At 41.2% G+C, this 14370-nt stretch overlaps 1 protein-coding gene across 3 annotated transcripts in view; it reads left to right on the top strand.

Moving 5' to 3' along the window:
* Positions 1-14370, top strand: part of PABPC1L (poly(A) binding protein cytoplasmic 1 like) — a 31046-nt gene that overhangs the window by 14845 nt on the left and 1831 nt on the right. The window contains exons 6-13 of one of the 3 annotated variants that reach the window (XM_031951557.1): positions 341-478; positions 4320-4415; positions 6730-7005; positions 8212-8302; positions 8517-8606; positions 9234-9334; positions 10157-10250; positions 10905-11254. In XM_031951557.1, the coding sequence (XP_031807417.1) occupies positions 341-478; positions 4320-4415; positions 6730-7005; positions 8212-8302; positions 8517-8606; positions 9234-9334; positions 10157-10250; positions 10905-11083 (1065 nt within the window). In that variant the 3' untranslated portion in view covers positions 11084-11254. Of the gene's footprint in view, positions 1-340; positions 479-4319; positions 4416-6729; positions 7006-8211; positions 8303-8516; positions 8607-9233; positions 9335-10156; positions 10251-10904; positions 11255-14370 lie in introns of those variants that run through there. The other 2 variants (XM_031951556.1, XM_031951559.1) reach the window with 2 other exon arrangements.

Here is a 14370-nt window from a genome sequence, read left to right as displayed (position 1 = left end):
CTTATTTTTATACAGGCTAAGATGGATTTCTGTACCCCATTGATTATATATATTATTTTTTATTTGAGCCAATTCTGATGAGAGTAAGGTTCACTCACTCCCCTTCTCTTCTGCCAGAAAGATTTTTAAAAAGAGGGAAGGATCACTTAGAAATTAAAACATGACTGAGTTGGTGACTCGACGGGCTAGGACTCGGTTCGCTGCCTTCTTGTCTCCTTCCCCAGTGGTAGGGAGATCGAGTGGGGTGAATGGCCTGCTTTTTAGGAGGGACTCACGCAGGACGTGGAGAGGTGTCGCTACGGCCCTGTCCGTTCCTAGCTCTGACCACTCTCTCTCCCAGGCTGTGAACAGCATGAATGGGAAGGCGCTCGGGGGTCGAGTCCTGTACGTTGGACGGGCCCAGAAAAGGACAGAGAGGCAGGGGGAGCTGAAGCGTAGATTCGAGCAGATGAAGCAGGAGAGAGTGAACCGCTACCAGGTAAGGGCCGCCTCAGGAGAGGCTGTGGCCAGGAATGGGGCGGGGGGAGAGAGGGGGAGAGCCCAGGAGCCTGACCAGGAAAGGAGGGCTTGGGCTGACTAGCAGGATGCCAGTATCTTTCCAGCTAAGACGGTTGGAAGACTGAGGTCAGTTGGCGTGCTGGGACTTCCAGCACGCTTCCTTTAACCTGGCTGGTGCACCAGGCACCTTCTACTGCTCCTGATGGTGATAACGCGCACTTTATAAGGTGGCATTTTAAGATCTGTGAAAAGTTTCACAAAGAACATCTCACCTGACAACAACTCTCCGAGGTAGGCCCAACTATTATTCCCGCTTCACAGATGACAGAGCTGAGACAGAAGTTAAAGGAATTGCCCAGCGTTGTGCAGCTAATAAGCATCTGAGTCTAGATTTGAATTCAGGTCTTTTTGACACCCACTTTCAGCCCTCTATCCACTGCACCTCTTGATGAGCATACTGCCCGTAAAGATATGTTGGAAAATGTGGTTTGGGATTAAAAAATGAGAGGAGCCAAAGGCTTATAACCCATTCACAAACAATTTATTTGATACTATTTATATGCACTGGAAATACAAAGACAAAAAATGCAAACAATTCTTGCCCTCAAGGGGCTTACATTTCTACTTGGAAGGAACACATTTACAGATAAGAAAATAAATACAAAATAAATAATTGTACAGAAGGGGGGAGAGGAATGAGGAAAGGCATCTTTCTTGGAAAAGGGAGAACGGACTGAGCCTTGAAGGGAGTCCAGAGTTTCAAAAAGGGGCATTAAGTAGAGAGACCATAAAGATATAGGAGCAGTGTCATGAGTCAAGGAATAGCAAAGCCAGTCTGGTAGGAGTGTAGCGTGTCGAGTGTGTGAGGGTGAATAATGTGCAATTAGCCTAGAAAGATATGCTAAGGCCCATGTTATGAAGAGATTTAATAGCCAAACAGCAATTTGTGTTTGCTATGTATGTTACATGTATAATGGCAGTGGCGAACTGCTGTAGCCTTTTGAGTTGAATGACATGTTCATACCTGTGCTTTAGAAATATCAGCCCTGGAGGATTGGAGAGGTGAGGGACTGAATGAGCGCAGGGAGGCTATTTAGGAGATTATTGTAAAGGTCTAAATAACTGGAGCCTGAACTAAAGTGGTAGCACTATGAATAACAAAAAACAAATAAACAAAAAAAGATGGATGTTTTAATCTAAAACCTAAAAGTCTTGTACTTATATATCTCATAATTTATTTAAGAAACTGAATTGATGAGCACCAGATAATATTAATAAAAAAAAAAACCAAACTATATCTTAAAAGGAAGTAACTGGTTAGCTTATATGGGAATCATTTTACAATGTTACTTTAATGCAATCATGTCATTAGCAATAAATGTAAAATCAATACCTAATAGGAAAAAATGGCAGCATAAAGTTATAACAACTTTAGTCTGGCCTATTGATTTTTTTTGAACTAGGAATTGGATGGAGGAAAAGACTTGGACTCTAATGATCACAGTTTCTTATAAAACCAACATGTTATAAGAGTATCAGCAGTGCCCCCAATGTTACTAAGAAGCACCCAGAAAGTCAGATCTTGGTCAACTACAAAAAAAAAAATCTATTTTCCCAGCAGAAAAAAAGGGTAGTTGAGAACAAAAGAAATTTAGGAACTCATACACAAAATTTGGTAAGAGTAGTTTGGTGAAAGATAATTTCCTCACAAATTAGCCAAGAGCAATGGAGAAAGGAGGTGCATATCTACAGCTGAGTCAAGCTATCCCTAAAGCATTCCTGTGAAAACTGAAAAGAAGATGACAAATATACAAAACCAGATACAGCTCTGCCAACATATGACTATATTTTTGTCAGTAACAATGGAACCGATACATTCCAACTCCTCAGTACTGATGTGTAGAAGAAGAGAGGATAAGATTCCATAATCTGCAGTCTCAGAGAGAACGAGAGAGAAGGCTTGTGTCCATTAGCCAGCAAAGCATAAAACAAATATGAAACATGATCATGGAGACTGTCCAGGGCACTGGCCAAAGGGAAAGAGGCTTCCATGGAAATGGTGAGACCCTCAGATATTCCTGTTTGCAGGTGACATTGATCTCATTGCCTCAAGCCTTAGAATATTACAGGGCCTCCTTAATAAGTTCTGTGAGCCCCTCATCTATGTAGGAAAAACCAAATGGATGTAGAAAGCCTACTAATTGAAGGAATAATATTGAATTGGTCCTATCATTTTACATTATAAATATGGGCCCTGTAGTTGGATGGTGAGTTGGATTCAGAGAGTAATAGTAAAAATGGGGTATTTTATTTTGGGAATTGTATAATGCTTCTAAAAATCTCAAGTTACCACGAATAAAATTTTTTTAAAAACACTAGTATTCTCAGTGATGGATGCTATATGACTATAAATCATGGACTACCAGTCTTGCTCTCCCCAAAATCAAAATTTTGGATAATCCTGAGCATACAGAGAAATGCATAGTGGATATAAGTAGTCTATGACATGTTTCTAGCAATAACTTAGATCTTTCCTGTAAGAAATCTGAGAGAAGCAGTCACATAGTGAAATTGAAATTACCTGCTGGTCTGCTCAGGAGCTAAACTGTGCAAATGTCATTTTAAAATACTCAGAGAAAGCTGCCACCAGTATGTCAACTGTTTACTTTATGAGACCATATGGCATGGGATGGTTACAGTTTGTAACCATCCCATTGGGGAGAACACGCTTCATGTTCTGAGGAGGCCACAGATCAATTGAGTTATACCTGCCTTTTGCCTATTCTCCAAACCACCCAGCACGTGGTCTGTAGGGGGAGTGGACAGGAGAACTCTAGATAAAGAATTGGGTTCTGGATCTGGACAAACCATTATCTCTGGGCGTCAGTGTTCTACTCTGCAAAATGAGGGAATTTGGGTTGGATTATTTCCAAGATTACTTCCAGCTGATCCTGAGAGAGACACCCATCTTTTTCCTGGGGATACAGGGATCCAAAGGCTCAAACAGGGCATCTTTCCATGGCAGATCTGATTCTGATAGATACAGAGAGATACCCAACAGGACTGGTATATAATTAATATGCTTTGCTTTCATATCCAAATGCTCAGAAATCCCAACCACTTTATTCTTCAGCTCCCCAAAACCTGTCTACTCTATACCCACTTTAACTTATCTCTTCAGATTGGGATATAGAATGAGTTGGTCCAGCTGAAAAAGGATGAGCTGAACCTTTTCTCTCAGCAATGTTGGACATTGGGGAGTGGGTTTGGGGTGCAACAGGAAGCAAAATTGTGGAATCTCGACAATGTCTTTGCAGCTGCTGCTTCTCCTCCCATATGTCCTGGGCTCTCATCTGCCTCATTGTAGCTGAAAAGTTCTGGGAATTTTAACAATTTTTAAAGGATTTTCCTTCTAACAATGATGTGAATTAGATGATGATGTAATTATTATCCTCCCACTCAGAAGTTGTAGAAGCAGAATTTGAACCCTGGTTTTCTAGCAGCAAATCCTGTCTTCTTTCTATCCAACTAAAGTCAAAGCTTCTTAGCTGAAGAGTCCCCAGCAAGATTTTTAGCAGGTGCCTTCTAGACATAATGCATTAATTCTGAACTTGAACATATTCATTGTTGGACAAGCCAAGGAGGGAGGAATTAATGGGTTTATGCCTAGGCTTCTTAGAAGAAAATATAGAATTGGAAGGGTGAAAAAAATATGTAGCTAAATGTTACTTTCTTTAGAAAGCTGAGGAATGGAGGTAGAGGAAGGAGAGCTGGAGACTGTTGGGCTCTTTTCCTTAAAATCCCTGTCTTCACTTTTCCAGGGTGTGAACCTTTATGTGAAGAATTTGGATGATGTCATTGATGATGAGAAGCTACGGAAGGAGTTTTCTCCATATGGAGTGATCACCAGTGCTAAAGTAAGGGCCACCTTAGGCCTTGGGATAGAGGTACAGGGGGAGATGAGGTCACCATTTCCTCTACTTCCAGATTGAGGGTGGGGACAGCATAGGGATTTCAGGCAGAAATGGCCTGGTTCTGGGATGTGGTTTATACTCCACAAAGATCACATCTATTCATGAACCATATCCTAGATATAGTAGAAGGGAAACTTACTAGAAAGAGATAATAAGCTACATCATAATGAGTTTGATCCTGGGCAATCCTATAATTATTTATTTGGCTAATCTACCTCAGGCCCCAAAGTCCTGGCTCCCCAAACCTGTGACCAGCCAAGTAACCAGAGCCTTCTCTGTTAAGCCCTGTAAGCCCTGAGTTAGCCATTGTAGGGAATCTAGAGAAGGAAGGGACAAGGACTTTGCCTTCAAAGAGCTCAGTGAATTCACAGAATGTTAGAGCCAAAATGTCACTGGGTTTGGTGGTATCTTAGATCACTGAGGAAATTGAGGGGCCAGATCAGGTAAATGGCTTGTTAGTCAGTGAGAATGCCAAGACTAGAATCCAGATCTCTCAACTCCCAGTCCTGGGTTTCTTGTTATCATTCTATGCTGCCTTTCATTCTAGCAGTCACTAAAATAAAATTAGCATAAATTTTCAAACCAAAATGATACTTATTCACTTAAAGAAGCAGTGTGATGTAACTGGAAAGGCTACCCAATTAAGATCTGTTTGGGGTTCTATTCCTGGCTTTCACTAGTTTTGTCACCTAAGGCAGGTAAGAACTTGCTTGTTCAGATGGTGAATGATCCCTACCAACCTCTCAGGACTGTTGTGAAGATCAGATGAGATAATAGTGTGAAAGCACAGTTTTCAGTACTCTCTCTGAACCAGATTAAGATGTAATTGGGAGACAACCATTTCCCAATTGATGTGCATTTTATCTATTTTACATTTATTTCTTTACTACTATAAAAATGTTCCTGTTAATATTTTGGCATATGGGGGAGGCAAGTGGGAGTTTTTTTTAATTACTGACTTCTTTGGGACATATAATTAAAAGTAGAACCTTTGAATCAAAAGTTATGGAATTTGAGTCACTTTTTAATTGAAGTTTTTTTATTTTCAAAAAATGCAAGGATAATTTTCCAACATTGACCCTTGCAAAACCTTGTGTTCCAATTCCCCTCTTCCTCCCACTCCCTCCCCTAGATAGCAAGTAATCTAATATATGTTAAACATGATAAAAATATATGTTAAATCCAATATAAGCATACATATTTATAAAATTATCTTGCTGCACAAGAAAAATCAGATTAAAACAGAAAAAAATGAGAAAATAAAATTCAAGCAAACCACAACAAAAAGGGAGAAAATGTTATGCTATGATCCACCCTCAGTTCCCACAGTCCTCTCTCTGGGTATAGATGGCTCCCATCACAAGGTCATTGGAATTGGATTTGCGAGATATTTAACAAAATAAATAAAAATGCAATAAAACATAGAAAACATTATATTTTAAAACAGGGTTGGTTTCAGACCCACAGGGATCCTTCTGTGCAGATTAATGGTCTCCTTTTTTATCTGATTTTGACACGGTGGTATTGACATAAACGTTAGAAGCAGAAACCAAATTAAATGAGAGGTTGTTTTATTCATGTAATTTTAGAATAGTGATTTCCAATATTTTTGATAAGGGAAGGCTGATGCTATTAAAAAAAAAAAACAAACACTTTATTCTGAGTCCCTAGAGTGGGAATTAGGAAACCTGAGGTCTGCTATTTAACATGTGTGATCTTGGGCAAGTCACTCAGATTCTCGATGCCTCGGTTTCCCCCTGTAAAATGAGGGAGTTGACCTTGATGGTCTTGCCAATTCTTGAGTCTGGAGCAAGCTACAGACCAGGGAGTAAATATTGGCTTATTTGATGCCCATGCTTGTGAAGAGAAGGCCTGAGCTCCTGAGGAACTATCGGGGTTATTCAAGCCAGGGGTGGGCTGAATCACAGGAGGGAGAGCCACATTCCCTGAGTATCACCCCAGCCTCATCTTTTCTCTCTAGCCTGAGCTCCTCCAGGCCTGATTCTTAGGCCATTTGGGGCACACTGAGCAGTCAGCCTGAGATGGTGAGCTCATTTTGCACCTGTCTCCTTGGCTAGATCAGGAGCTCCTTGGGTCTCTCCCTGCCTTCCTCCCTGTGCCCGGCCCAAGACCTTGCTCGTTGTAGCTTTTTAGGAAAATCTTAATGGCTGATACTGAGGGAGGAGGGAAGTGTGACCTGGGGACCTGCTATCCCTTCGGCTCCCCCCCAGTGGACCTTGTCTTGTCTTGCTTCTAGGTGATGACAGAGGGTGGCCACAGCAAGGGGTTTGGCTTTGTGTGTTTTTCCTCCCCAGAAGAGGCTACAAAGGCCGTGACAGAGATGAACGGCCGGATTGTTAGTACCAAGCCCCTCTATGTGGCCCTGGCCCAACGCAAGGAGGAGCGGAAGGCCATTCTCACTAACCAGTACATGCAACGCATCTCTGTCCTAAGGAACATAAATGGCCCCGTCTTTCCCCAACCCACCAATTATTTCCTGCCTGCTATCCCCCAGGTCACTGCGATCTTCCAGGTATTTATCCTTTCCTCAGGAACAGTGGTCATATATTCTTTTTGTCCCTGAGATCTGGGGACATGTTTGCTTTCTGCTTCTAGAAATTTAAGGAACCTTAAAACAGAACACTGGGGCTGGAAAAGACCTTAAAATAATCTTGTGAATTAAAAAAACAAGGCAACTAAGGTCCAAAATTTAAAAGAAAATTTTATTAGGGTCATGCTGTTTCTTGGTAGAGCCAGGTCAGGATGAGAAGCCAAGTTTCTTTTTGGTCTGGTGTTATTTCTTTTCTGGCCCACTGTTAAAATTATAATGCCCTGTGGTCCATTTGTTTTTTTAGTCGTCTCTGGCTTTAGAATGATATATGGGATATATGGGCAGCTAAGCCATCTGTCTCGTTTTAACAGCCTCTGAAATAGGAGGCAAATGGGCAGAGGCTTCTCCCTGTGATAGATGGCATAAATAAATTGAGTCACCTATTTATTTAACCAAATTGTTTAGGAAATAGTTATGAAAAGTGAGGAGAGATGGATGTTCATGTAATTTGTACTTCACCCTCTCACCCATTCTACTTTGTGGCCCCTGGACTACAAGAGGCAAAAGAATACAATAGAAAGAGCACTTGATTTGGAATCAGAACCTAGAGTCAAATGTGGTGATACAGACCAATTTCAGTAGACTTATGATGGAGAGATCCATCTGCATCCAAGAAAGAGGACTGTGGGGACTGAATGTAGATCATGACATAGTATCTTCACCTCTGTGGTTGTTTGCTTGCTTGGTTTTTGTCTCGGTTTTTTTTTCCTTTTTGATCTCATTTTTCTTGTGCAATATGATAAATGTGAAATGTTTAGAAGAATTGCACAAGTTTAACCTATACTGGATTGCTTGTTTTCTAAAAGAGGGGAAAGGTGGGGAGGGAGGGGGAAAAACTTCTGGAACACAAGGTTTTGCAAGGATGAATATTGAAAACTATCTTTGCATATATTTTAAAAAGTAAAAAAAAAAAACTATTATAAAAAAATAAAATTTAGGGAAAAAAGATGACGATGACCTGAGGTTCAAATTCCAGGTCTGTCATTTTACTAGTTATGTGATCTTGGTTAAATTATTTAACTCCCTCAGTCTGTTTCTCTCCTATAGAATAAGTGCAGAGGTGGAAGGTGGGGGTAAATTAACCAAAGTGTAACAGTTCTAAGTCCTCTGTGCTCACTGTCTCCACAGTCACCTACCCGAGCATCCTTCTACAGTCCCAGCACCATGGCCCCCATTCGGCCTGCCCCAAGGTGGACCAGCTATTCTCCTAGGTCTTTGTGTGAGTTTCCTTCTCTCCTTTCTTCCATCTGGATCTTTCCCTCCCACCTTTTGTCTTTTTTTTATTCTCTTTAACTTGTATTCCTTGTATAGCCATGGGCTGGTGGTTCTGTTATTTCACTTCTCCTCTTCGCCATTACTGACTTCTTATGAGGAGCTTCTGGTCAAGTACAAAGTACCATTCTTGATTATATCGTTTGTTGTCTTCTTGCCAGCCACCCCCCGGCGCTCCACCTCCAACATCAGTACTGTCCGGCAGGCCTCTACTCAGGTGCCCCGGGCAGGGCCACACATGCAGAGAGTGGGTAAGTTGGGGCTGTTACTTCTTCCCTTCTTGTACAGACTGCTCTGGAGGGTAGGGAGACCAACAAGAGGGTTCACTTTCCCCCAAAAGTGAATGTGGTGCTCTTTGGAGGGCCGGATCATCTACGCTTCATATTTGTCTGGGAACAAGAATGTACCTGTTCTTCCTCCATAAGGATGGAAGGAGCTTGGTTTTCCTTGACATTTCCAGTAGATGGAGTGGTTCATGAGTTAGTTTTCTCATTTAATGCTCCCTTCCTTCAATCTATTCCTTCTTCCCCATACCTATCACAAGATGCCAGGTTCATGTAAGGAAAACCTTAACTGGAGCTAAAAGTGGAATAGACTGTCTTGGGAAGTAGAACACTTCCTGTCACTTTGGATGGCTTCAGAGCAGGTTCACTGACCACTTCTCAGGAAGCTATACAATGTAAGATACTTGAGGCAAGAAGATAGGATCTACCTCATTTGGTCCCTGTATCACCAGGGCTTCCAGTGTTGCTTTTAATAAATGCTTGCTAATCTAACTTATAAAAGGATTTCTGTTCAGGTACTAGACTAGCTGGCTTCAAGGTTCTTTCCAACTCTGAGATACTTTGATTTTTAATATTTCTCTTTATGTATTGCAGTCAATATTGGGACTCAGACCATGGGAACTGGGTGTCCAGGCTCCCCAGGTCAAGCCATCCCACAATACAAGTACTCCTCAGCTATGCCTAATGCACATCAGGTAAAGGGTTTGTCCAGGCTCCTCAGATTGGTCTGAGCCCAAGGACATGCTGGGTTGTTTACTTGCTTAGTAATTCAGTTTTCACCTCTAATTTGGCTATTATATTTTTGTATGTTTTTTTTCTCTCAAAGTCTATTTCTCCTTTTATTCAAAATTCACCTCTTCTAAGTATTCTTCCCTGTTGAAACTAACCTAATTGATTGTTGCTTTATGTCCCCAGTAATTATAAATGTTAGCTCTGAGGAGGACCCTTTACAACAGAGGTTCTTAACTCTTTAAAAAAAATTTCAGGGGGGCAGCTAGGTGGCACAGTGGAAAGAGCACCAGCCGTGAAGTCAGGAGGACCCTAGTTAAAATATGAACTTAGACACTTAACACTTCCTAGCTGTGTGACCCTGGCAAAGTCATTGGGGGGGCGGGGAGGAGAATCATGGTTCTTGGGTTGAGTGAATTTGTAAGTCTTATCTCATTTTTCTTATTAAGAAATTGAAGCTATAAAGTTCAATAGATTTGCCCAAAGTCAAATAATGTTAGAGGTCTAGGTGTAGAACCTCTTTTCTCAACCCCATGCAGCCTTTGTAGTTCTATAGTTTTCTACTTTAATATAAGCCCTTTTCTTTTTTCTTAAAATGGGGTCACAGTATGAAATACTTTCTAAAGCTTTCATGAGTCATTTCATATTACACACACTGAGCTTTGTGCTCAGTCTCCTTATTCCTGATAGTAGACAAGACTTTGTAGGCAGGTAGTTCTGATGTTGTCTGCAGTCACTGATGTGTCTGTCTGAGCTTTTTCTCTCTCTCCTCCCCCCACTCTCCCCAGGTAATGGAGAGAGCTGTGCATATCCAAGGGCAGGAGCCTTTAACTGCTTCTATGTTGGCCTCAGCCCCACCCCAGGAACAGAAGCAAATGCTTGGTATGTGTACAGCTCTTGCCTGGTAGTATTGGGGGCAGTTTGGGCCTGAGTGGGAAACTTGCCTTGTTATTGGTGTAAAAACCTTTAACTTCTAGACTCCAGCTAGCACCAGGGGACTTGGGAACCAAATGGGGATTTGAATCCCAACTTTGCTACTTATTACCTGGGTTGGGTGACTTTGGGTAGGTTATTTCTCCACACTCTGATGCCTCAGCTATAAAACAAGGCAGTTGAATGTTATTTCTAGAGGCCCTTCTAGCTCAATCTCCCATACCTTCCATATTCTGCTTGCATTTTGACCAGCAGTAGATGGTTTTCCTTGTACCCTGTCATGATCTTAGCTGCTTTAGAGGCAATTTGGTGTGATGGAAAGAACATTGGGCATTGTGATCCTAGGTGGATCACCTCTTTGTTTTCTCATTTGGAAAGGGGGATAATATCATTTAAGCCGTTTGGTCTGGTTGTTCCAATTCTCTCCCTAATCCAGTTTCTCCTCCATTCAGCTGGCAAAGTGATTTTCCTAAAACTCGGGTCTGACCATGTCATCTCACCTCCCAATCCTTCAGGGACTCTAGAATCAAAAAGAAACTCCTTTCTTTGGCAAAGTCCTTTATAACCTTTCTCCTTCCCATCCTACTCCCTTCTCCCCTTCAGTCTTCTTACACCTTGCTCCCCGCCTGGTAATCTTGAATCCTGTGATGCTGGCCTCCATGCTGTTCCACCAACGAAACACTCCAACTGTTGGCCCTGGGCGTTTTCTCTGGCTGTCCCCCATGCCTGGAATGTTCTCCTTCCTCGTCTCCACCTCCTGGCTTCCCTTCCGCTACAACTAAGATTTCACCTTCTATAAGAAGTCTCTCCCAGGCTTCCTTCATTCTAGTGCCTTCCCTCTGTTATCTCCTGCTTATCCTATATATCCTTTGTACATATTTGCTTGTTATCCCCATTCCCCTAGCAGATTGTGAGCTCCCTGAGGGCAGGGATTGTCTGGCTTTTTCTTGTATTCCCAGCACTTAGTGTGGTGCCTGGCACATAGTACATGCTTAATAAATGTTTATTGACTGAATGACTGGATACTGCTTACCTCTTAGGACTGATGTGAGAAAAGTACTATGAAATGGGAACTTTTTTCTTGTTGATCACTAAAGGCCTTCATTTCTGTCCTTCCCTTCTCCTTAGTGTCGCCTCTATCCAGGATGGGTTTGGGAGTGGATGGGAACCTCCTTAGCTTTCCTCTGGAGACTCCCTTTGGGTTTGTGAACCCTCCTGTCTCCTCTGGGATCATAGGTTATATCATATAGTGGGGAAAAGTGCTGATCTGGTCCTCAGAACACCCAACCAGGAGTCCTGCTTTAGACACTTATTAGCCAAATTAACTGGGCATGTGTCTTCATCTGTTCTCACATGTATAAAGTGGGGTTAACTCAATACAGAGGAGCAAGTATGGCGCAATGGCTGGAGAGCTGCCTTGGGCTCATATCCCCCAAAGACATACATTGGCTGGGTTACTTGGGCTGAGTTACTCTGACCTGTTGGGACCTCTGGACATGGAAATCTAAGATGCATAGCAATTGGTCATCGATAGTTAGGGAAGCTGCTTCCTTGCATTAGTGATGAAATCACAGGATCAGACCAAAAAAAAAAACTCTACAAGGTTGTTGAGGAAGATGCCTTTTATCCACCTTAAAAAAGTTCTAGAAATGTTAATTATATCAGTTCAATGAATCCATGACCTCATGCACAGGTATTCCCTCCACTGGAGCAGGCTGTAACCTGACTACACCTTCTTCCCCATCTTGTTTTTCCCCTGGAACTTCCTGAAGTATCTGGACCTTGCCCTCTCTGGTCCCAATAGTTCATAGATAACAGTAGTACAGCTGTTCCAGTCTCATTGTTACAGCACAATTGGCTCACTTTATCTTCTTTGGTCCTTTCCACTACTATTCAGACTTGTCACCGTTGGTAATATGCTATTCCCCTGTCACCACCATGTGCTTTTCTATCACATTTCAGGTCACCTATAATTTTGTTGCTTTTGAGATCATGGGATTCCATGATTGTTTTATGGCATTACTGGGAGACAACTTATTACTATTATAAAGATGAGCTTCTGCAGCAGTGAGTAGCTTGGAATCATGGAAAATGCTAATATGATCTGGTACAATTTCTCCCATTTATTGAACTTTAAGCCCAGATCACTATCCATAAGAGGGACCTAAAATTTATGATTAGCTCATTGGCCACCCATCTAAATGCATGTCATAATCTGGGCAGCGGGTTGTATTTAAAAATCTGTTTGCTTTTTCCAATGCATAGTTAGGCTATTCTCTTGCGTAACTCTGAATTAAGCTACAAGATCACTGGTATTCTTGGGTCCAGTGTAACTAGCCCAATGCTATCCAAAAATGAGTATCTGAAGAACTTTGCCATCTATAGAGAAAATACTTTTTTCATTTGGACTTGACATAGCACATCCGAATAGTAGTGCACACTTTTGACAAGCATGTGTCTCCTTGTTCTTTCATTTGCTATTCACAGCTTTAGTTGTTTTCACTTGTAGGTAATATAGACTCTAAAATGAGTTGAGTGTAGAACTGTATATTGTAGCCACAGCAATGGAAGGCTTCAGGGAAAATTCCTTTTTAGCAGAAGCAGAAAGCCAGTTAGTCTTGGTTGGTTAAGTCCCAGGCCCAAAATTCCAAAAGGAAAGACAGCTTAGAAAGCAATGGAGTGCTATCAGGAATGAACGTTAGAAGGGAAAGAAGTTCAGTTGAATAACTATTAAAAGGGGACAAACAGGGAAAGATACACATCAACCAAATTAAAATATTTAAAAGCATGCACCAAAGATAATGGAAGCAACAACGTATAGTGGAAGATACCATGGTGTGACTCCACCAGTGTCAAGAATGCTTAGCTTGGAATGAGCTGAGGCTGTGGAAGAAAACTGAGGATAAAATTTTTTTTAAAGCTTATACTGGAGAAAAGATAAAATTGGGATAACTGACAACATAGAAAATAGGGTCAATCCCTCTGTTTTTTCCTTTTGTTTTCTAATTACAGAGATCTTTGGCCTCAAAACAAAGCTAAAGGAACTTCAAACTCCAAATAAGCAGATAGTAAGAGAATGTCTAGCTGCCCTGGATTAGTTCAAATAACAAGTATTAGATGAGTAACAGCACCTGACATTTATATGGCACTTCAAATTTGGTTTGCAAAGTATTTTTCATGTGTTATTGGAAGGACCAAGTAAGTTATGTAAAATAGCAACATCCCCATTTGTAAAATGGGGAAACAGAGACTGAGAGCAGTAGCACGATTCAACCAGGTATATTTGAGGCAGGATTTGAACTTGGGCCTTTCTTATTGATTCCAAGACCTGCTTGAATTACCTAGCTACCACACATGAACTACATATACTAGGATGGAGATGGGTAGCCTGAAAGAAACGGCAGATATTACTGAGCCACTGCTATTTTTATTGAATATAAGGGAGGTAGACGATAGCAGACTCAAGACTTATTAAGTAGCTAGAGTCAAAAAAGTTGGCATCTTAAACTTGGCTCTTCTTAACAATGAGGTGTCAATTCCAAATGACTTCTAATGGAAAGAGCCATCCATATCCAGAGAAAACCATGGAGACTGAAAGTGGATCAAAGTACAGTATTTTTACCTTCTCCCCCCCACCTTTTGATGTTTTTCTTGTATAGCATGACAAATATGTAAATGTTTGGAATTGCACATGTTTAACCTACATTTGATTGCTTGCTGTCTGGGGGAGGTGGGAGATGGGAAGGGAGAAAAATCTGAAACACAAAATTTAGAAATAGTGAATGTTGAAAACTATCTTTACATGTAATAGAAAAATATCTATTAAAAAGTTGACATTTTCATGTTAGACGGCCTCTGAAGTCCCTTTGTGTATAACTCAAGATTCAATGATTCTTGTATTAGCTTGTCAAAGAGATTACAATGCTTAAGGAGAACTGTGCTTTGTTCTGCCAAATAAGACAGCCAAATTGTGTAATCTTTACACTTCATAATCAACTGTTTGACTTCTGTTGAATAGACTTCTGCAAAAGCTTGCTTGTTCCTACCTCCTTTTTATCAACTATATCCT

The sequence above is a fragment of the Sarcophilus harrisii genome, chromosome 2, assembly GCF_902635505.1.
Source record: "Sarcophilus harrisii chromosome 2, mSarHar1.11, whole genome shotgun sequence".
NCBI classification, from domain to species: domain Eukaryota; kingdom Metazoa; phylum Chordata; class Mammalia; order Dasyuromorphia; family Dasyuridae; genus Sarcophilus; species Sarcophilus harrisii.
The sequence above is the reverse complement of the archived record's forward strand: the minus strand, read 5'-3'. Positions and strand labels throughout refer to the sequence as shown.